At 40.1% G+C, this 22993-nt stretch overlaps 1 protein-coding gene, 2 long non-coding RNA genes and 1 other non-coding gene across 5 annotated transcripts in view; 3 read left to right on the top strand and 1 right to left on the bottom strand.

The window, feature by feature from the left end:
* Positions 1 to 716: 716 nt before the first annotated feature.
* LOC105356685 (uncharacterized) overlaps positions 717 to 22993 on the bottom strand; it is a 52930-nt gene continuing 30653 nt past the window's right edge. Inside the window, exons 4-5 of one of the 2 annotated variants that reach the window (XR_013652414.1) lie at positions 3896 to 4057; positions 717 to 3804 (exon numbers count right to left, since the gene is read on the bottom strand). This is a non-coding gene — a long non-coding RNA (uncharacterized LOC105356685). Of the gene's footprint in view, positions 3805 to 3895; positions 4058 to 21179; positions 21457 to 22993 lie in introns of those variants that run through there. The other variant, XR_013652415.1, reaches the window with a different exon arrangement.
* LOC144988483 (uncharacterized) lies at positions 7954 to 10690 on the top strand. The gene is made up of 2 exons (XR_013652418.1): positions 7954 to 8240; positions 10065 to 10690. It is a non-coding gene; the product is annotated as an uncharacterized LOC144988483 (long non-coding RNA).
* mir124-3 (microRNA mir-124-3) lies at positions 10460 to 10550 on the top strand. Its single transcript, NR_107197.1, has one exon. It is a non-coding gene; the product is annotated as a microRNA mir-124-3 (primary transcript).
* On the top strand, positions 18807 to 20925 carry bhlhe22 (basic helix-loop-helix family, member e22). Its single transcript, XM_004081043.5, has one exon. It carries the CDS (start codon positions 19260 to 19262, stop codon positions 20064 to 20066), a length of 807 nt encoding a protein of 268 aa, XP_004081091.1. The 5' UTR covers positions 18807 to 19259; the 3' UTR covers positions 20067 to 20925.

Genomic DNA, 22993 nt, shown 5'->3' with positions numbered 1-22993 from the left:
TTAAAACATTCAAGAAGGCATAACAGGATTCATTAACCATTAAACTGAAATCAGACTGACAGCAGTTCAGCCAGCACGAACAGAAATGCGAGAGCAGGACAAAACCCTGACGGTTAAAATCTGTTTGGAAAAAAAAAAGGAAATCTGCTTTTGTCTTCAAAATCAAAATGCCATAAAAACTTGAAACATAACTATAAAATCCATTACATGTGATCACTACAGTGGCCCCAAAATATGAAGACAAAAAATTGATGCTTTCCATGAGCAAAAAACAACATTTAGAGTATTTCAGAAAACTAAAACAATAAACAATTTTTAAAATAAGATAATTAAGAAACCTAATTTTTAAGCAAAGTGTAAAAAAACTTTGAAGTTTAAGAATCCTGTTCGGGTTTGTGAGTCATCAACGTCTGTTCAGGTTAGACAGTGTTGCAACAAAACTGTGAAATTGTTAGATTTCTTGACATTTTCTTCATTTCTACAATTTTTTCTACAATATTTGCTCAATCACTGATTGAAATTGCACTCTAAATTAAATTTGCATCTCTGCAATTATTATTATTATTATTATTATTATTACTTTTGCACCTTTGTTTGCATTGGTGGGTGATAAAATATTAGCTTGGCTTCTGCCTGGTTAGGTTGAACTCAGCCTGTTGGCGTGCAACGTCATTTACAACCTGCCACATACACACAAACACAGACAGAAACTCACACATCTTATTCACCTTTATTGATTTACATGTTTTGTCATTTGAAAATACATTCAAATGTGCAAGAAAGTGTATGCGCAGGAGATACCGAAGTGCTGGTCTAAAATCAAATTTTAAAGCTGAAGATAGAGTTACAACCACCTTTGAGGAAAAAAATATAAATAACTTGAACAAAATGTGTTACCTTTTTTTTTTTTTTTATTGGGTGAATTTTTGGTTTTTATTTTCATGTTTTTTACTATTTAGTTAGACAAATAATTGACTGTTTAAGCATTGTAGTTTTGATAAATATGGTGCCTCATGGACAGAAATAACCAAAAAGGCATCATTTTTGCAATATTTCATAATGTATCCCCATTTTTCTTATATATTTTAACCAAGGCGCTGTAGTGACAGTATTCTTTTTGTTGTTTTTATGGTGATAACGACCTAATATTCTGCAAATAAATGAACCCAGTCAACATAGTAACTTATAGTTGAGTGTGCTTTGGTGCAAATTCCTATACAAGTCTAAGGTTTGTGCAAAGTGTCAAAATATAACCCTCTCATGATGAAATTGTACATTACGACATGAAGAAACTCAATCATTTGATCGAGACGCTTCATTAAGGTAAAATTCGATAAAAACTTTGGTAAAAGTGGTCACAGGACCAAACACGACTGTTTTATTCCTTTCATCTGCATAAAACTAGGTTGCATGACTAAAAGGCTTAAGTTATGAGAGAGACTAAATAAGAAAATCGGAAATCACCTCCATCCCTTATTTGGGACACCTGAAATAGGCCAAAGGCTGGTTCGCTCCTATCAGAGCAGCGTTGGGAAGCCTGAGGGACTACAGGGAAAAAGGAAAGGGGGAGGCAGTGGTGGTGGTGGGATTCAGCCGAGCCTTAAGTGTGCTATCACAGGCGTCTCTTGTGCCTGCCTGCTTTATTTGCAGTAGTCAGGTTAATGAGTCCACCAGCCCACTTGATGTTGAGAGGCCTGCCACAAAGAGCTGCCTCATTAGAGCTAGCCTGGCATGCTGCTCTGAGACAAAAAGACATTCACACCACTGAATGCCTTTACGCTCCTGAATGCTGCCAGCCTGCGAGGGCCAACGCCATGGCAAAGCCCCCTGCACACGTCCTGGCGCCTCGCCAACCGCACCCCAACCTTGGATCCGGCTGGCTGGACTTTGCTGCAGGGTCTGTAATCTCTGCAGAGGCTGAAGACTTCACCAGTGTGCTGGGTTATGTTTTAGTGTTTTGAAGAAAGCTGAGTACATGTTTGAGTAAATTCAAGATAAGCTGCACACTCATGATGCTCTCAAAGTTACTGAGCCTTTCCCCAGCTTGGTGCCTCTTGTTATCTCTGCATTTGCCATTAAGTTTCACCTCAACATTCTGCCCTTTTACACTAGGATGTTCTGCTCAGAAGTGCCAAACTAGTATTCCGCGAAATAGAAAGCCACGAAACAGAAGCTGTTCAAATGCATCCATTCTATACTATATTCAAGAAAACTGAACCAAGAAAATGATTCATTTGTCACATAAATGCTAAATAAACACATTATTTTCTTCAAAATAATTTTGTATTACATTTTATTTGTTTAAGTCAAAAAAAAAAAATTTTCAAAACACTAAACTTTAATAGAATATTTTTTCAAAAATACGAGCCAAGAAGCAGCTCATGTTTTATAATTGTTGCACTGGCACAGATCCAGTTCAACACTTCGGTGCAAAAGAAGAAAAAAAAATGAGGCTTCAGGTCAGGAGTTAAATACTTTCTGCATAGGCAATCCACTGTTTCCATCACGCTATTTTTAGCGCAGGCAGAAACAGCTGAGCTGACTGCAGTGATATCACTTGAGCTGATGGAATGCTTTGTTCCACAGCGTGTGCGCATGCCACCTGGGTCTGCGCGAGCTGCAAGGGAAAGCTCGATGCAGGAGCCAAGATGGCTGGTAGCTGCCCCATTTTTCGCGTGTATATTTTATTTGAGGGAGAGAAAAAAAGGGGGGAAAAAAAACTCTTTATCTCTTTGAGCCAGGCTGTCTGCTGCTCCAAATAAGCTCCATAAAAAAACCTCCAGTCTTCTGTCATGGCTCTGTATTAATGTCATGAAAGGTATCAGTATTTGTGGCTGCCATTTGGAGCTCAGCGCTCATGTCAAAGTAGAGCAACATCATAGTCGCTGCGCTCTGCATCAGAACCAGAGCAAACAACCTGCACAATCTTAAGCATTTAACTGTTTGTCGTTCCAAGCACAGCGTGCATTTGGCTGAGGCGTTCAAGAACCGCTATGCTCATATATATTTTTAGTAAGCCTTTGGGCTTCTTTCAGTGTCCCTAAAAGAGCACGGTTGCCTGGCAACCATTATTGTTGCTATGGAGATGCATGTGTTGGCAGCTGCTGCAATCAGCATTAACTCAAGGCACACATTCTCATTCCGATAGTTGAGCAAGTAGGACACACAGTCAGACAGGGATTGTAATCAGCATGAAACATATGCTCATCCATTTCTCGCTGCATTAATAAAGTTATATCAAAAAGAAATTTGTGGCTGGGCTTTGGTGCAATGATCACATTGCAGACAGACGCAGAAAATTCCACCTCATGACAGATTTCATTAATGGCACAAGGCTGTAATATGATGGGAAACAATGAAAATTTTGACTCTAACTTAAAGAGAAAAATTGAGAAAATTTGCAAAACCAAAAAAAAGAACAACCTTTTTAACGATGGCAGTACAAAAAGGATGCTCAGGATAAAAACAAAGATGACCCCTTTAATCATTTCTGTGATCTTGATAAGGCGGTGATGTCAACTCTGCCTACAGAGACAACAAGGATCATGTGTGCTGAGATATTTCAGCCTAAACTTGGTATTTCTACAGCATTCTCTCAACAGCTGGTGTTTCTTTTTGACCTGTTGGGTGGGATAAATGATATTTGCAGCTCTTCCTTCTTCATATAGACATGCATCCATGCCTACCGGAGCAGTTGCGGCTCAGTTGAGAGTGAAAATGTACATGTCTTGATAGCAGTTATTTCCTCCTTGCTTCCTGTTTCTTTCCTGCTGTCTCTGTCACTTCGCCATTGACATCACAGAGCTATGCGGGGATAAAGAGGCAGAGAAAAACAATAACAGACCCATTGACCCCCATTTCACATACCTTGGGGCTGTGAAAGGAAACCACTTACATGGTAGGAACAGACCTGCTGATTGTGCTTCAATGGGCTTTCCATTAAAGAATAGTTGGAGTAGATGGAGAACATGCACATCTTTGAGTATGGATGCTTCAGTGATGCAGATTATCATCTTACTATTCGTGCACATCAGGTGAGATCAACATGGTGGATCTTCTAAAAAAAAACAACAACTTGATAAGCATGCATTGCAATTATTGGATTGTACAATAATCCAGAGAACATCCTGTAAAATCTGCGGACTGATCATTTCACTCCCGCAGCGACTTTTCCACAAAACAACTGTGACGGAGCCGCACTGGGATTCAAGTTATTAGAACAAAATGATCATCAGAAAAATGAGCACAAACATCCAACATAAATCAATTTCTTTATTCCAATCACAACGCGTTAAAGAGAATTTAATACAAATTTTTGGAAAAAGAATAAAAAATAAATTACACATCTTAAACTGACATTAACTTCAAAGGAAAAACCTAAATGGTTCTTCAAAAACCCCTTCCTCCACAGTTTTAATTACTTTATGGAGGAGAAACATGACTTTAGAAGTCACTCGTTATGGCTCAGGCATAAGCATCAGAAAGGAGGCTCACCTTGCTTTGTGGAAGCTGCTGGTTGACATTTAACATCACTGAGAGAGGGGAGGTGGAGAGCCCAATGCCCTACATGCACATTTGACCCCCTGCTAATGTCAGAGGGGGAAGGTTCCACACTCACCCTTGTTTCACTCACACAAAACACCACTGGAGAGCAGACCACAAAATATTCAGCTCAGTAGCTGTGGAGAATTTAGTTTAAATATTTCACATTAAGACGCAATTCAAGTTCATCACATATTCAAAACCAGTCTCAGATGTGCTGGTCTTACAGGAGCGGATGCAAAGTTGTGCGATGATAATTTTTTTATGCTAAGAGAAGGTGCCAATGTCTGTACCGTGCACACGCTTTGAAGGGCTCCACAAACACAGCCAGCAGGCCTGCAACCCATACAGCTGACCTGGTTCTGCTTGCACGCAACCATGAAATAACAACTGCTGTTTAGTGTTTGATGTTAGCTTGGGGAACGAACCGTTCCTACTTGGGTTAAGCAGGCAAACATAACCTTCAGGAAAAAGAGAGAAACAAGGTTCAATAAGGTAACACTCTGCAACAAAGACCTAAATCTGGTGCATTGCTTTAAAACTCTCAGGTGAAATTAAGCTTTCCAAAGAATTGAAAAAGAAAAGCCACACAAAACTGTTATGGTTAGTGCTTTATTTTTAAATTATATAACATATCAGGTATAAAGGTTTCTCAAATAAAAGATGTTAAAGATTTAGCATGTGGCGAAGCACAAAAATAAAGAAATTAAAGTGAAACTGGAAATTTTAGCCAACATAACCTTTAACAAACATGAGCAAACCAACCACATTTTCATTGCTAAATTCTATTTTTTTTTAGAATTTATAAGTAATTTTACTCAAATTACTATTTTGACAAAAATATTGACAAAGACCATATGTTTATAATAAAACCACTAGAAAGGTTCAGAGGACAACATTACATTTATCTATAATGTCAATCAAATTAGGATGCAAATAATCACTAATAAACCCTCATTCTTCATAACAAATAAAAAACATTTCTCATTTAATATAATGTCATAAACTATTTGTTTTTATTTATTTGTGATCCTTTTACTCGAACTTTTATTTTGCCATTGATGAAACAAACAGTTTGATTTATGTCAAAAACAAAACCAATAATTTCCCCAACCTTTGTGCACTCACATTAACCAAAAGGCCAACAGAATATGAAGAATATGAAGTTGTATGCTTGACAGACAAAAATCAACGTAATTTTAATCAAAATGTTACTTTAAAATGTTTCCTTTTAGGAACATGCATTGCTGTTATGGTGAGCTAAAAATGCGTCAATCTAAATAACCTGGATTAAATCAGAACATATCATGCTGGGGGAATATTGTGTTGGCTGTGGGGTGCTGGGAAAATGCCTAATTTCATCCAAAATAACAATTAAAAAAATGAAGAAGAAGAAGGCAGCAGTTGAGATGTCTGGCTCTCTCAAGTCAAACGGACGCACCTGCAGCATTTAGCGCTGCACCGCGCATGAATGCAGCATTTTTCTGCACACAAACGTGTGGTTGCTCTGGACCACTATAGACAGTTAAACTCAATCTACACAATTCAAAGCCGACGCGTGTTATGATTCTGCAATGTCCGCAAACAGGCCTATTCACAGTCAAACTAGGAAATACATTTTTACCCGCCTGCTCCAGATCAAAATATTTCCAAATTATAATTTTCCATCGTGGATTTATGGAGAGTTTGTCATTAAGTGAATGTTGTTTTTTTTATCGATCAAAAATGATGCCTTATTATCGTCGTTATGTGGGGGAGGGGTGCGCAGCCTCCCTTGAAATATACAGAAAGTGACTTCCATGTCGCCTTAAATCTAGCTGCGCACTTGCTCTCGCCGTGGACGTGGAGGTCGATCCTACGCCGCCGCTGACTCTCGTGATCTCCCGTCAAAAATGCTGAACTCACGGCTCCGCTCTCTTTTTTGTCCTCTCAGGTGCGCAGAAGGACTCAGAAATCCCAGACATGTTGGTCACATATCCGGCAGAATCGCGACACAGACGGAGCAGCACTTCATTAATATTGAAAAAAAAAATCCACCCTTGTTTTGCAGCAAGTTCACATCCATCGGCTGCGCACAGTGGCTACAACTTTTTCAAACTCCCCCTGTGCAAATGATGGAATGCGCTTCTGCAGCTCCTGGTCATTTATTTCTATCTCCCCCACTTCTTTGCCCCCTTTCTCCCCCTAAACTCCCTTTTTCCTGCAGAGGGGCCCGGTAGCAGGCGCTTGATTAATACATGTTTATGTGTTTTGAAGTGCGGGACAAAAGGGGTTGACCTGTGACCCCTAGGAGCCTCGACCTTGTGCGGGTTCATTGTGAGGTGCTGGGAAAGGTTTTTTTTTGGATGGAGACCCCGGGCCAGTGACCCACACACATACCGGGGCCCTAGACATTCATGTGCGCACTGCTGCACGCCGCCCCGCAGCTCCCATTGTTTCAGTGGGAACAATGGTCCCCCCCCCCCCCCCCCCCCTCTCTCTCTCTGTGTGAGCCAGAGAAAAAGAAGCTCCCCAAACTTCCCTCTGGATGAAGCCTGACGCAAACCCGGGAAAAATTTCTCTCCAACCTCCAAATGAGACAAAGAATGTTGACAAAACGTTGGCGCTGCTAGCAGCGCGCTGGGGTTGCATCACACCAGCGTTGCATCATTGGATTGACTGGATTTTTTTTTAACAGCCGCCAAAGGCCAAGACTGTAAAAGAGTGAAACAATAAAGAAAAACGGGGAGAAACTGAAACATGGAGTGGGTGTTCAGGTCTGGAGATGACAGAAGGAGAGAGCTCGAAGAAAAAGAGCGCGTTAACACCTGCAGGCTATTTCTACCGCTGCAATGAGACATATTAATAGGCTGTAGGTATAAGGAGGCATAAGCAGGCTCGTGTGTTCCGCCTTGGCTACAGGGTTAGTGGGGTTACGCAGATGACATCATCCATAGGCCCTGGTCTCGATTGGATCCTTGCCTGGAAGTCCATCTCGGCAGGAAGTGAAGGGGATGCAAACGAGCGATGCAGGGCTGCACTGGCTCCAATCAATGATTGCCTTGATGTTGAACGCATGCATAAGACTAATGAAATCCAAAAAGGCAGCATGCACGGCTGCAGGGGTTGTATATAAAAACAAAATATGATTTGGTTTAGCATTTATGCAAATGTAGAGATGCATGTTTTGGTGTGATTCCCCGTAAGTGCAGCTACAATCCGATTTATGGAGAATGAATTATCCATTACGCACTAATGGAACGCACACATTGATAATAAATTGTGTGGATACTATTTACTACAGCAAACCTATGGAGCACTAAACTAAATCATGCAAACAGTATAAATACACTATCCTCCAGAGCGCGCATTTGAATCATAAACTTGTGCATGCGCGTGCATGTGGAGAGAGCGAGAGAGGTTGAGAAAGAGAGTGATTTTACTCATTGTAATGTGCAGAACGACCTGCCCTCTTTTGGAAAAAAAGAAGAAGAAGCGAGAAAGCACAGCCATGCTTTGCAGAGGCAGCCGCGTCGCTCTCATTATCAGGCTCTCGCCAAAACGGAGTCTTTGCACAACCGAATGAAACCGGGAATACAAGCGTGCCTCCACCTCCTCAACCATCACCCAACGATCTGCAGCTAAGTTAACCATTTTAATCTGAGGGGGATACATACATACAGTGCTGGGATCCACCATATGGCGTGGAGCACATTATGGTGAGTATCGCCTTTCATGCTTTCTGCTCCTTTGTAAAACCTCTCCGCTTGTGTGCCTCCACCATCAAGGAAGCGTTTGCAGATGACTCGGGAAACAGGGATCACTCAGCGTTTTAGGGACATAGCGGTCCTTCTCCCTTCCCCTGCGTGCACGTTGCACTTGCCATTGTAAGTGCATGCTTTGGGGGATGAAGCACTCTCCAAGCAAAAAAGGCGACTAAAAACGAGCTGCAGAGGCGCGCAGGTTGCTGCACACGCGGTTTTCATGTCGACGCTTGCATAATCAATGAGAAGGCTATAGAGGACGGAGGGTTTCTGAGATCTGGATTTTCTTCTTTTGCGCGCCGCGGGAGGACAAAAGGGATCGTTTTATTGTCCGGTGAGGAGGGAGTTGGGATGCAGCATTAGTGTTGAGCTGACGGGCGCTGCATGAAGCTCCAGCAACCATGGCTTTCGAAGGATGGAGACGTTTCCGTCTAAAATGGCGATTCCCTTTGTTTCTGTATCCATCACATCCATGTCAAGTGACTTACAGGATGCGTTTCCATCACCGTGCACGAGCCTGCTCGAGCCTGCACCTGCTCCTACCCACTCTAACGGTTTCTGTTGAGGCTAAAGAGCGAAATATGAAATATGCTCCACGGTTGTGTTGCGTTCAGGAGCTTTTTTATTTATGGGGAGCAGCTCCCTTTAAAGCCGGCTCATTAATATGTAACTATATGCACGTTTTTATTTCCATTTTACATTGACGTGTGCTTTATCCGATGTCATTAATAGAACAGTAAATGTTTGTCTATCTCCTGTAAAGAATAATTTGTTCATTTCTGAGCACAAAAGACAAATTTACGCAGTGTTTACATGCGCAGCGAAGCGCCCTTTATTAAATGCTCCTGATTTCCCAGCCTCCATCAGGCTCTTGGAGTTATCTGTAAGTCATCATATCCTGCCAAACGCAGCATTTGTTGCCCACAGACTCGAGCATCTTCCCTCATCACTGGCTGCCCGGGTGTGCGCGGGATAGTGCACATGCGCATGCTCGAGTGGGACTGTATTGGCGTGCGCGGCAGTGCGCACTTCTTCCCTTTTCTGCCCCCCCTCTAATCAATTGTGCAGTGTTGCATAACCGTTCACAGCCAATGCCAGATTTGGGGCTTCACTGTTTTTGCGGGACCATTGTTGGCGTTTCCTGTGCCGGGCGCGCGTGCGCAGACACGCAGATCCCACGGCAGCCCAGTTTAGCCCAGTTCACCCAGAAACGTTCAACCCTCGCGCAGGGAAGTCGTCAACTCATTCCCCCACTTTTTCAAGGACGCAGGGCAGTGATGAGGAGGACGCTGGGTAAGATATAGGAACATCTGTTTGCCTGGTGACGTCATACCCCACCCCCCATCGCCATCCCAATCCTCTTGCTGAAGGCAGATGCCTCATTTGTTTGGCTGGAGCAGCATTAATCCCCAAAGTCAGAGGAAAAGACCGGGCGGAGAGAGATCTGTTCCATTTAGGTGGTGCCGGAGCGCCAGGCTCGCCTCGCGCTTTTCCCATCTGTTCCGTTTGTTCGGACCCGGGTGGACAGCCGCAGTTTCCGAGGCTCTTCGGCGGCCCGATTTAGAGATTTGCGCCACTTTGAGTTGTGACAGGAGAGCAGAAGGCTTTGTGGGCGCGCGCGTGTTAGAAGGGAAAAAAACCCACCATAAAATCCATACTTTCACGCGAACGGAGGACTTTCTTGTTTTTGGACGCCAAAGTGGAATATAAACGTTTAAAAATGTGAAGCTAAATCTGAGATCCATGACGCATTTTGTTTTTGCTCTTTTTTTCCTTTAGGTGCATCGGTGGAGGACTTCTATGGGCAAACCACGATGGAAACTGCTCAGTAGAGTCATTTTTACCTGCAAAAATCAACGTGGATCCTATAATCATCACCCCCCCAATACTGATAGAGCCTCTGTATAATCAGCTGTGTAATCTAATTTCTTTCTCCTCAGTTGAATGCGTTTTAAAATAAGGTAGGACAAGACCGTTTGTGGATCCCCAAGATTTTTTCATTTTTGGGCAAGCTCGAACCTTTTCTAGCCGCAGGGTGCTGGACGTGGATTCTGCAAAACACACTCATCCTATAGACGTAAAAACGCACGTGAAGGTTTGAAGTGTTTTCCCGGAAAAAAACTGAGGACGGATACACACTCACACCCGCGCGCGTGCAAACACATGCACAGAAGAGCGGGTTGTGTCTCTCCGTGTTCACAGCGGACCTTGATTTAATGTCTTACAATTAAGGCACGCGGTGAATGCCAAGAGATGATCCTCCATGCCTCGATCAAAAAAAAAAGAACAAGTTAAAATTAATTAAAAAAAGACAGTGAGGACGTCCTTATAATAAAGTTTGTCATGTTTTAAATGTTTGTGTTTAAATGTATTTCAACAATAAAGTGAATTCACTGATGTGTAAACTGGCTTCATGTGAGCAAATGTCTTTATGTGCGTGGGTATTGCGTGCGTGTGTGTAGGTGGGAGCTGTCCATCCTCTCACAGGCTGTCGGAGCGCTGTCCACCTTATGTGGTGCTGAATTCTGCGCACCACAGACCAACCTTTTGTTTCAGTCGCCTGCCGGCAAAGGAGCGGAAATGACTCAACTCTTTAACAAGTGCAGGAATGCAGCCCGGACTGCGCACACGCGCCGATCCACGCATCAACACCCAAGAGTTCCGTTTTATTAGATCTTTTCCTTGTGATAAATCAGACACACCGTGATAATATTTCACAGCTATTGTGCAAAATTCGGATTAAGAATTAAATTCAGAACACATTGGGTTTAAATAATCTCCCCACTGTGAGTGGAGAAAAAATAGAACATTTAGTAAATAAGGTTCATGCGTCTTCGAGGAACTTTAGTCACTCTTGCACTTGGAGTCCAAACGGACGGCTGAAGATCTGCGCGCGCACATCTGAGTGCCAAGAGAGCTGAGAAGGCAGCCTGATAAAAATCTGTAAACTCAAATGCGAGCCTCTATCTGAGGGAGCAACGAGGCGCCTCCGCTTGATGACAGAGAAACAGGCGATGTTAATCTGACAGCAGGAGCGTCCATGAGGCGGCTGCTTCCGGAAAGGAGATTTTGACACATTTGAGAGCGAGATTTGAGCTTTTTAAGTTAACCTTTAAAATCCACTTCGCCAGATCTCCAATTGCGTTTTATTGCTCAATTGTTTTTGCGCAGAAATGCCAAAAATCTGTCGCGTTTCCGCCACTTTGACAAGAAAAAATAAGCATTTTACAGAGCTGTGTGTGATTAGAGTGACGGGGAGGGTTGAAACGGGGCCGTATGGGAAGGGGGTTGCCCTGATTTTATATACTTGTATGTCTATTGTCAGGGATGAGTGGAACAGGACATTTGATTTTATAAGGGGGAAGGGGGGGTGCGCAGAATGTTAGTTTTAAAACGACCAGTCTACTTGAAAAGATGGAGATCTGGCAAAAAATAGAAGTCAGCAGCGAAAGCCACCTCGTTGGAATGATGTACGATCGTGCTAAAATAGACCTGATTTTAGAGAAAAAACATAAATCTGTCTGTTTAGATATATTGTCATATGTGTTAATTGAGGTTAATTTTGTAAAAAAAAAAAAAGCAGGATTCAACTGCCCGGGATAATCCAGCGCGAATCATCTTTCCTTCTCATCACCTCTTTCACCTCCACGCGTTTGGAATTTGCGGGTCTTGGGGCGCCCTCTGGTGGTAGAACTTAATAATTGATAATCAAACGATTTCCATGAACCAAATCTTCTACACATCCAGGCTTCATAAGTAGATACTCCAAAATCACTGCTAACTAGGAGTTTAATGATTCATTTTAACTACGATTCAATTCATATCATAAGTTTTGGTTGCTGATACGATTCAAAGTCGCTATTGGTTCATCCTGGTCCAATTCTTCTTCTTTTCCTGTCCGCTTTTTCCTTCAGGGGTCGCCACAGAGAATCCGCTTCCTCCATGTAACCTTGTCTTCTACTCTAACACCATCTACATACATCTCTTTGTTCACCACGTCCTCTGTGGTCTTCTAGAACTTTTGCCTGGCAGCTCCAGATTCAGCATCCGTCTCCCAAAACATTCACCGTCTCTACTCTGGAAAAGTCCGAACCATCTCCATCTGGCCTCCTGGCCTCTCTGAATTTATCTCCAAATCCTCTAACATGTGCTGTCCTTCTCATGTACTATTCTGATCCTATCCCCCGTGGTCACGCCTAAACAGAACCTCAGCATCTTCATCTCTGCTACCTCCAGCTCTGCCTCCTGTCTCTAGGCCGAACAACATGGCGGGTCTCACTAGTTCTTCTATCAGACGTCACACCGGAGACTTTTCTCCACCCATTCCATTCGTGTGCACTAGATAAATGAAAGAATGACAAATATTCCTTATAGATGGTTGATACGAAAGTCCTGTTTTCCATATCCCTGAATCACCCAAAACTTTTTAAAGTACCACTTCAATCATATTTTGATCTGTTGCAAAAACGTTCTCAATGGTCTTTTAATGATAATTATGACGTTTTTAGGTACAAAAAAAACCTGTTGTTTTCTAGATCGTAGTTTCTGCAGACCGGCAGGAGCTCATCAGATATTCATCTCTGGGTTGTGGGCAAGACTGTTGGCGCAGACGTAAGCCTCTGCTGATGTCCCATCATCCCTTTGTTTACACCTACGCTCTCTAGCTTTACAGCCCTTCACAACCCTAACCTAACATTAGCAATGTAACAAAAATAGCAATCAATATTGGAGCAATCCAGCTGCATAGTTATGAGCCAAATTTCAGCTCAGACAAGGAAAACAAAGAGAAATATGGATCCATTTGTCTGCAAGTGGATGCATCAGAATGGAGTGCAGGGAGACCATTGCAGTTGCTGCATCACAAAAGAGAGTTTTTACAAACTACATTTCCAGAACTTTCTGACTTTAAACTTTAAAAAAGCTGCTGCTGATTGATCTGGAGCTCCAGGATTCTGATTGACTGAACACAATCTAAACAGTTGTAATAAGTCTGGCAGGTTGGTGACCCTATCTTGATTTAAAAGCACAGACACATGAATTTCTGTGCTGCTGCACACATTTTCTAGTAAGTTTAAATTTAACCCTCCTGTTATGTTCGTTTCTGAGGAACAGAGATGATGTTCCTGGGTCAATTTGACCCGGTGAAGTTTTTATTAATTAAAAGATGTCTGAAACCCAAAAAATCCTAACGAGCAGTGTGAATACATCATCACTAACTCCATTACCAGTTATTCTTTCAAAAACTTAGTTAAAATGGTGTTTTTACCATTAACAGGAAGTGGTTCAATTATTAGATAATTCACTCGTTTTTCTTAAAAATATACATGTTCAAACTTTTTTCAAAATTTTCACTACTGTATTACTTTTGAAAGAACACCATATAAAATACAATAGTTTTAAATAACATTGAAACATAATAATTGAAATTTTGTTTTACATACATGCACTGTAAACCAGAAAAAAACAAAATCAAAATACAACAAACAAGCAATTGCGATATGAAGTTGTGTGTGTGTGTCTGTAAATATACACAGCACAGGAGTGATCAGTCATCATATTGTGCTTTGTGCAAATTAATTTTGCTCATTTCGCACAGGTCATGCTTGTCTTGACCTGGATCCTGTCTGCGGCTGGACTCGCGCCCCCGGCCATCCCCCCAATTCCATCTGGATGAAGCTTGTCTGCTGGACTTTAAATATTTAGTTGTAGATTTAGATACATTAATTCTTCTCTATGAGTTCTGGTAATCGCCTGTCCGTCCTGGGGGAGGATCCCTCCTTCATGTGGGCACCCCTGAGGTTTCTTCGTTTTTTCTGGAATCCGTTTTTTTTTAGGTGTTTTTCCTTACCGCGATTTTATGTTTTACTTTTTCAATTACCGATACGAAGCCCATTGAGACGACTGTTGTTGTGAATTTGGGCTATACAAATAAAATAAAATTAAATTGAATTGAATTTACATGGTCACTGCCATCCTAGTGGGCCCTGGCACTGTTTTTATTATGTTTTCTGCAGACAGGTTTGTCTGACGCATATTTGGGCATGAAGACCAATGTATTTCACCATTCTTTGATATGAAATTATTGCTTGGAGGAACAGGAATAGTAATTCCCTCATCTGGTTCAAAATCAGAATCATTAGAATTAGAATTAAGCTCAAGATAGTCTTCTTCTGATCATGGTCAGTGATGACTTCCAGAGCCTCCTGGACCGTCATCTTTCTGCTTTGGCTGCTCATTTTGTAAAGGTCTGCCTGTGTAATGTTGGAAGGACTCCCATGCAGAGAATCTTTTATATGTTTTGCCCCTCCCCTGTTGAGTGTCCACTGAATGTGGGTTGAGTTTTCCCGCAAGAGCATAAATGGTTCCTATCAAAAGTCATAACACCTAGACACCTGTGTGTGTGTGTGTGTGTGCGTGCGCGTCTATATGTGTGATTGGGGTGAAATATGTCTCACAGCTGCAAAGAAAGCAATACTACTTATAATAATAGATCCTTGTACCTCCAGTTTGACTGCCGGGTCAAATTGACCCGAACAGTATCTATGTGATATAAACATGCGGGGGGGGGGGGGGGGTTGCAAATATGTGAAATGAACAAAATTCATAATATATGTTGATTACACTAATTAAGGCAAGCAGGAGAAGTTTCATGCTGAAAAAATACTTTTAACTATTTTTCCTAGATGTTCAAACTTTAAAATGGGTCAATTTGACCTGCAACATAACAGGAGGGTTAAAGGTTTATTTATTCACTGACTATTTTCCAGGAGAACATAGATACTCTCTTCACTAAGGAAACAGAGGAAAAAGAATAAGGGAGCTACACGATGACAACATTTGCTACTATATCCTACAGTTTTGTCATCCTCCTCATTTGCAAAGTGCTGACATTTACAGTGTTACTGTAATGGCTGTTTCTCCGTCCTCGCCCATCTTGTCTCATTAGCGGGGCCTGATTGGCCATGAAGGTGATCTCAGGACAAAGTGATCGTCTCTCTCTCTCGCTAGATCATAACTCCTCAAGCATTTTGCCCCCAGAAGGCACAGAAGCTAATTGAAACAAGATAGAATAAAGGTTCTAATGTGCTGACCTTGAGTGTGTGGAACAAAGTGTTAAACGTGCTTGTGATGACCAGAGGTCCACAGGGACCATGATGCTTTTATTCTGAAATTTAGGACGTTTGCTCGTTCATGAAAGTCAGTTTTGAAATGTTTTGCTGGAACTAAGATCGGATTTTGAATCCTTCACTGCAAACTGTTTAATTCTTGCAAAGATTTGAAACCTTGTCTTTGGACATTTGAGGTATTTTATTAGGTTTGAAGTTGTTTTAACTTTTCTTTGCTCTTTTACAAGCTTTTCTTAAAATCAAAACTGTTGAGATCATTATTTTTTTGTCTTTAACAGTTAGAATCTAGAAGTAGATTTTTTTTTTATATTAAAATAAGTCAAAATCATTTTGCTCCATACTTGACAATAGAAAAACTTGATTCACGACTCAAAAAAACCTTAAACTGCTTGATTTCAGAATAAGAACTTATATTTGGGGGAAAATAATTTAGATTTATGTTCTAAGAATAAGGGCTAAAGTTACATTTTGTGAATATTTATTAAAATGGGCCAACTTGTAATAAGATGATATTCTCATTTTGTTCACATTTTCTTTTGAAATATTAATTTCCACTTACAGTTTTTTTTGTCACTGTGATCCAAATTAAATACAATTAAGTACATAAAAACTCAAAAAATTCAAACCACAAGCTGAGAACTAGCAAACAAATATTTATGTTTGAGCTGGATAACAAATGAATTTTAGGTAATTCGATCTAAAACATATCTTTTTTAGCTTTTGCTTCCCTTCATGAATGTTTGTGTGGAATCCTGGTTTCTAGATTTTAATTTATCATTATAAACTTTCTTGTTTCATAAAAATGACTTGCTGCATGGACAGATACCTTTTGAGCATTCTAGTAGGTTTCTTCTTAATATTAGTGTTCTTTTCTTAATTATAGGGTACCTCTTTTGGCAGTGCAGTTATCTATTTACCGATTATTTAAAACAAGAGGAAAGATTTCCAATTTAAACATGATTTTGTGTCCATTTGGCAGTTCTGTGCAAGAAGCATGATCAACCTTTACTACACAGCGTATTCCTGCTCCACATATGTGGCTGCCAAGGCAACACACTCACTGGGTGAAGAACTCTAAGGCGTTTTCTCTGTGCATTCAACTGGCAGATGTATCTTGTAATCATAGTTACATGTTAGGAGCACATACGCCGTGGTAACTAACCACCTTGTTATGAAAAGGGGAAGAATTTAGAGCCTCTGTGTGTTTCTTTCAGTTTCTGCCACTACAAATATAGAATATAGAGGAGAATATTTACTAAGTGGCTGTAGGCTTCAATTTCAATAATTCCCTTATGAACACAGATGTAAAAGAAGCTGCTAACGAAGAGCTCAGACTTGCTGTTTATTGCATAAACCACACATCTGTGCACTCAGGGACTCCTTGAGTTGTGGTAAATATGAGTAGGCCCTGCTTCAAATCCTCTTTGTGGAATTACAACTAAGGTGCCGTCCAAAGAGCTGAAAAAAAAAAACAGACAGCTCACATATTCTACAGAAATTGAACATGCATTCTTCCTCACATACTGTCTGTTTTAAGATTAACATTAGATCAATTGTCAATTGTGTGATTTGCCAAAAAAAGTAATTTAAGATAAACAAGACAAAATTACATTTTAACCACTTGTGCTTTGTTTATGCATTTGTTACTTTAAATTCCTTTGAAGCCCAAGGTAAATGCAATGAGATAGATGAAGGCATCAGTAAATTAACCAAACCCACCCATGTGTCATTCACACGTGATGGGAGGAAAACACAAAGTTTCACTGCATCATCTTTTGTTAAAATATTTTAACTACTGTATTCCACATGTCCTCATTTTAAAAACTGTTTGGGGGCACTATACATATATATATATATATATATATATATATATATACATATATATATATATATATATACATATATATATATATATATATACATATATATATATATATATATATACATATACATATATATATATATATATATATATACATATACACATATATATATACATATATATATATACATATACACATATATATATATACATATATATATATATATATATATATATATATATATATACATATATATATACATATATATATATATATATATATATATATATATATATACATATATATATATATATATATATATATATATATATATATATATACATATACATATACATATATATATATATATATATACATATATATATATATATATATATACATATACATATATATATATATATATATATATATATATATATATATATATATATATATACATATATGTATATATATATATATATACATATATATATATATATATATATATATATATATATACATATATGTATATATATATATATACATATATGTATATATATATATATATATATATATATATATATATATATATATATATATATATATATATATATATATATATATATATATATATATATATATATAGGAGAAAACACAGCATCTGGTGATGTCCATGAGTTCAAGACTTCAGGCTGACATTGCCAACAAAGGTTTTTTTCAACCAACTATTAGTAATGACCATTTTATTTTCCGTTATTTCATTTGTCCAATTACTTACGAGCCCATGAAATGAAGTGACTGTGTTTAAAAAATGCTTTAGTTTTTCACATTTTTATGCAATCTTTTTGTTCAACCCATGGAATAAAAGCTGAAAGTCTGCACTTCAATGGCATTTGAGTTGTTTTATTTAAAATTCACTGTGGTAATGTACAGAAACTAAATTAGACAGAATGTTTCTCTGTCCAAATCATTATGGTCCTGATTGTGTGTGTGTGTGGGGGGGTGTATAAATATATACTATAATATTTTTTTTCAAATATAGGACTATTACATGAACCATAATAAAGAAAAAAATAATTTCTGGTTAGTTAAACTATAAACTTCTCAAGTTTCCAGCCAAGTTTGAATGACTGCTTTATTTGTTTGTGTCTAAATTAAATAAAATTTCAACCCCAAGATGTAATAACCCTTAATATCCAAAAGATGGCAGCATTGTTATTCTGGATTTTATTGTGTGCAGAGCTGAAAGGGACTTGGAAAAACTGAAATGTGCCTACTTTGAAATTATCTGTGTGATCATTAATTGTTTGATTTGACAAAAAACAACAATAAATTCAGCTTCAGGTAACGAAATATCAGAAAAAATTGAACTTAATTGAATCAGACCTTGCTGACCACAAAATTTCCAGAATTTGTGAGATTTGTCCGAATCAAAGTTATTGGTTTTAGACATGGATGTATTAAATAATGTAGCTTTAATTATTTGAACTCTTTCCGCCCCATAAAGACTGGTCTTTAGTTCCACTGATGATCCGACCTGCAGCAGAGAAAGTCCTTGTGGAGTAACAGAGTCACTAACAGACGCGCACACACATGCCCAAAAGGAAGAGTAGGGGCGCACGCTGTACTGCTTGTCATCGTTTAAACCCCGTTAATTAAAACGTTAACCTGATTGGGTGGAGACAAAGAGGGGAGCGCGCGCCTCTGTCCCAATAGGCGAACTCTCTTTAACAACCCGCCTCGAGATAATGATGTAAAAAGACTGGAGCGTCTTGCGCGTAAGGAGGACCATCGTGGAGATCCTGAGAAGGTGAATCAGACGTAGAGACGGGAAGGAGAGAGCAACACTTAATACACGAGCCTCCTCTTCCTCACTACACCTCAGCTGACAAGTGGAGCGAGGCTGCGACTTTACCCCTGACGCGCAGCTCAACTTGCAACGCGCAGAGGGAGACACTAGCAGAGACACGCCAAGAGTTTCCACAGGCGACAGAAACCTGCGAGGACGCGGAGTCTACGAGGATATGGACCGGAGGATGAACTTGAGCGGCGGCGCTGGAGACATTTTTCACAAAACTCTCAGCGCCGTGTCCACGAAAAAGATGGACCCGTTTAGATCGTCAGCCGGTATTGAACTACCACCCAGAGACCGCCAGTCACCCATCAGCTGCTTTGATCAAGCCGACCCGGATCCAATTCAGCCCGGTGGATTGGTGGGAGGCAGAGGGGGACCACTGGGTCTCCCCACCGGATCTTTGTGTGTCAAATACGGGGAGAGCGCCAACAGGACTTCGGCGGCTGAGAGCAGCGGCGGTGAGCAGAGCCCCGATGATGATAGTGACGGCAGGTGTGACATGGTCCTGCTGACTGATGGGCGGACGGTGCCCGCGGGGAAAACGGATGGAGGTAAGAAAACCAAAGAGCAGAAAATGCTGAGACTAAACATCAACGCCAGAGAAAGACGACGGATGCACGATTTGAACGACGCGCTGGACGAGCTGAGAGCGGTCATCCCGTACGCGCACAGTCCGTCGGTGAGGAAACTCTCCAAAATTGCCACTTTGCTGCTCGCCAAAAACTATATCCTGATGCAAGCGCAGGCGCTGGAGGAAATGAGGAGGCTGGTGGCGTATCTCAACCAGGGCCAAGCCATCTCTGCAGCTTCCATACCGGCCACCACGGCGCTGGCAGCTCCCGGGCTGGGCGCGTACGACCAACCGCCCGGATACCCCTTCCCCGCCGGGGTGCCAACATCCTCGTGCCCCGACAAATGTACCCTGTTCAACAATGCCACATCCAGCCTCTGCAAACAGTGCACTGACAAGCCTTAACTGCACCTGACAGACTTAAAAGCACACGACAGAACACATTTGGGGACACTTTGGAGGAAAAAAGTAAGACTGCTGTTGCTGAAGTTAGACTAGAGACTAAAAGTAATGCTTTTATAATATTTAATAAATGCATCAAAATGCGTTGTTTTTTTCCAAACAATACTTGATTGTGTACATAAATCATCCTTGAAGTGCTGGTATGAATGGCAGTGCAAACCAAACAGAAGAAGAGAGCGGCCTGCGCAGGCTCGCAAGTGTCAAGTCACTTATTGATCACAATGATGGACTCTTTCTGGAGACTCGGGCGACTTAATCACTTGAATAGATGGACATCTTCCCGGATCATGAGTCCAGCCTCACTTTCTTTCTGCTGCTTTCTCGCGGTTTTTCTATCTTCCTTTCATTCTCCTCCGAGTCAAGGCCTGCTTTCCCGAACTTCATCAGTGACCACGTGGAATGTTCTAAACGGGGAAAGGTGAAATAAAATAGAAACTAAGTTAAGTGGTCCAAATCAGTCAGTTATTGCTGTGCTGTCTCTGATTCTTGTTAGCTGCAGCGCATGCCAGTTTTTATTCATTTTAGGGCAGTATAAAGGAAAAACAGAAAAAAGTCAAAATCAAGAAATTATCAGGTGTTTTAATAAGTCTTTTGTAATTTATTATTTTGGATATTTATGATGGATATTTTGCTTGTATTGCACATTGTTTAATAAGTTGATGTTTTGTTTCTTTTTCCCTCAAACACGGAGTCTTCTTGTCAGGACAGGCTGTGATTATTGTAGATATGGACGAAGAGGGCAGTTTATTTGTATTTCAGTGTTGAAAGCTTTATTAAAATATTTTGAACATCAGAAAAAAAATCTTAATCTGATTATTTATCCCAAATACAACTTTGTGTGTGTGTGTGTGTTTTCCACGCTGCTTAAAGCTTACGGAATCCCTCAGCAGGTGTAAAAGTTCAGGAGAAATCAAGGCAGCCTCATTTTCCACTCAATCGAGATTAGTTACCCTTTCCTCAGCTGTAAGTCACGCTAAGTGTCGGGAATGGAGGCCAGACGTGGTGCTGGATGTTGCTTCGGGGCTGCAATAAGACGTTTCTTTATAACGGAGAAAATAGAGGCTCCAATGACCTTTATTGTGCCCATTACAATGATTTCCATGACGGTGTACAATAATACAATAATTCGAAAACAAGTGTGTATGAAAACCGTCACTGTTAGACCCGGCTTTGCATAATTAAAACACGCACTTTAGGTAATTAGACCTCGAGAACGTGATTAAGCAACGTAATTACGACCGTCTTCATTGCAGCAATTTGTGGTCTTCAATCACCGCGCAGCGATCAGTTGCACTCTGGAGAGATTCACCCTTTGTCCGCATCTTGGTCAAAGCTGCATCAAAACAAAAGCAAATATATTCCTAAAAAGATTTTTTTAAAGCTGTATTTTTAAATAACATAAAAATAACACCTGACTTTTTAATAGCCAAAAAAACGTGTAAAAAATGTGGCCTATATTTATACACATATTTGAGTTGATAAATCAAAATGTTAAAGATTTCAGCACCATGGACAGAGAGATTGTTTTAAACTTGCAAATTAGCTTCTTTACCGTCCTTTATTGTAGTAATTTGTGGAATCAAATGCTCTATATTTCTATTGTTGCATTATTAAAGTTTTAGGATTCTCCAAAACTAGCTAAACATTTCAAGATCAACCAGCCAGACACAAAACACACATTTATATCGAAATATTATTTATTTTAAGGGACAATCTGCAGATATGTCAATCTTAACTCATACGATTAGGTGTTGTTGGTTTCTCGAATTTTTTGACTATCTTGGATCCAGGCTTTGTGTGGATGTGGAGATTCACTAACCACAGGGTTATTATTTGTCCCATTTAATCCTATCATGCTCCTGAATGCCTCAAATCTGCACAGATCGGCTCTTAATCAAGACTAACCAGTTAGTCCTGTTACAGAGCTCATCTTTGATATTTCAAGTTACAAAATAGAGATCCGCTTTCCCACCTTCCCTTTGGAAACTGGCGGTTAAAAAAACATAAATTATGCAATATGCATTAATGCACAAATGACTGGAACATTTAACCCATACTAATATTCACATTAGCCCAGAATAGGAACTTCCCCAAGGGAGAGACTAAGCCATATGTGTGTGGAAAACAGAGTGGAGCATCCAGGAGAAAACAGGAAACAGTACAGCAGTATCAGCGTAGAATTGTAAATGTCCCAACAAAGTCTCTGACATGTTTCCAGATGAAGATGTCAAGGAAATAGAATACCAGTATATCCAGTTTTTTTTTCCTTTGCTTGCCCCCCAATCTTATTTTCTATATTTATGAGTGCAATAAAGCGTAATCCGTCTAAAAGTCAAATACAGACCCTTCATGGATGCAAGGAAGATAAAATGTTCCTTTCATAACATAGAAAAGTGCTCCATTTACCATATCGAGGTCCAGCAGGGTGTTCGTTCACAACGCAAGTACTGTATGCTAAAAATGACGACCATAAAAGTCAAAATATACATAAACATCGTAATTTGAATGGCTTCTGTCCTATCAGTCACTAGCAAAACTCTAGAGAGTCATCATCCCTGTGGCGCTCAACACTGTTTAATAAGATATATGTGGTGCACAATTTGATGACCCAAATCAACCTCAGTGTGGCAATTCATTTGTGTCCGACGTCCGATAGGGATGCATAAGATTGTCTTCTTTTGAGAACGTAAAGCAGGCTGATGTAATTGTAACTCAGAATGTCAACAACAACCACTTTTTTCTCCTACTTGTAACCTAAAACATGCCAAGAAAGTGCATCATTGGGCTGTAATAAGTGCAATTTTTGTGGGCAAAAGATTTCAAGTTGTTCTTATTTTTCTGAGAGCGTCTCAGTCCTTTAAATTTTGGAT

Source organism: Oryzias latipes, chromosome 20 (genome assembly GCF_053564925.1).
Source record: "Oryzias latipes strain Hd-rR chromosome 20, Olatipes_Hd-rR_3.1".
In the NCBI taxonomy this organism is placed as follows: domain Eukaryota; kingdom Metazoa; phylum Chordata; class Actinopteri; order Beloniformes; family Adrianichthyidae; genus Oryzias; species Oryzias latipes.
Note: the sequence above shows the minus strand (reverse complement) of the source record. Positions and strands in the feature narration are given on the sequence as shown.

Bases quoted from the DNA above. Each gene is read 5' to 3' on its own strand.
- bhlhe22 (XM_004081043.5), top strand. From the start codon at position 19,260: ATGGACCGGAGGATGAACTTGAGCGGCGGCGCTGGAGACATTTTTCAC.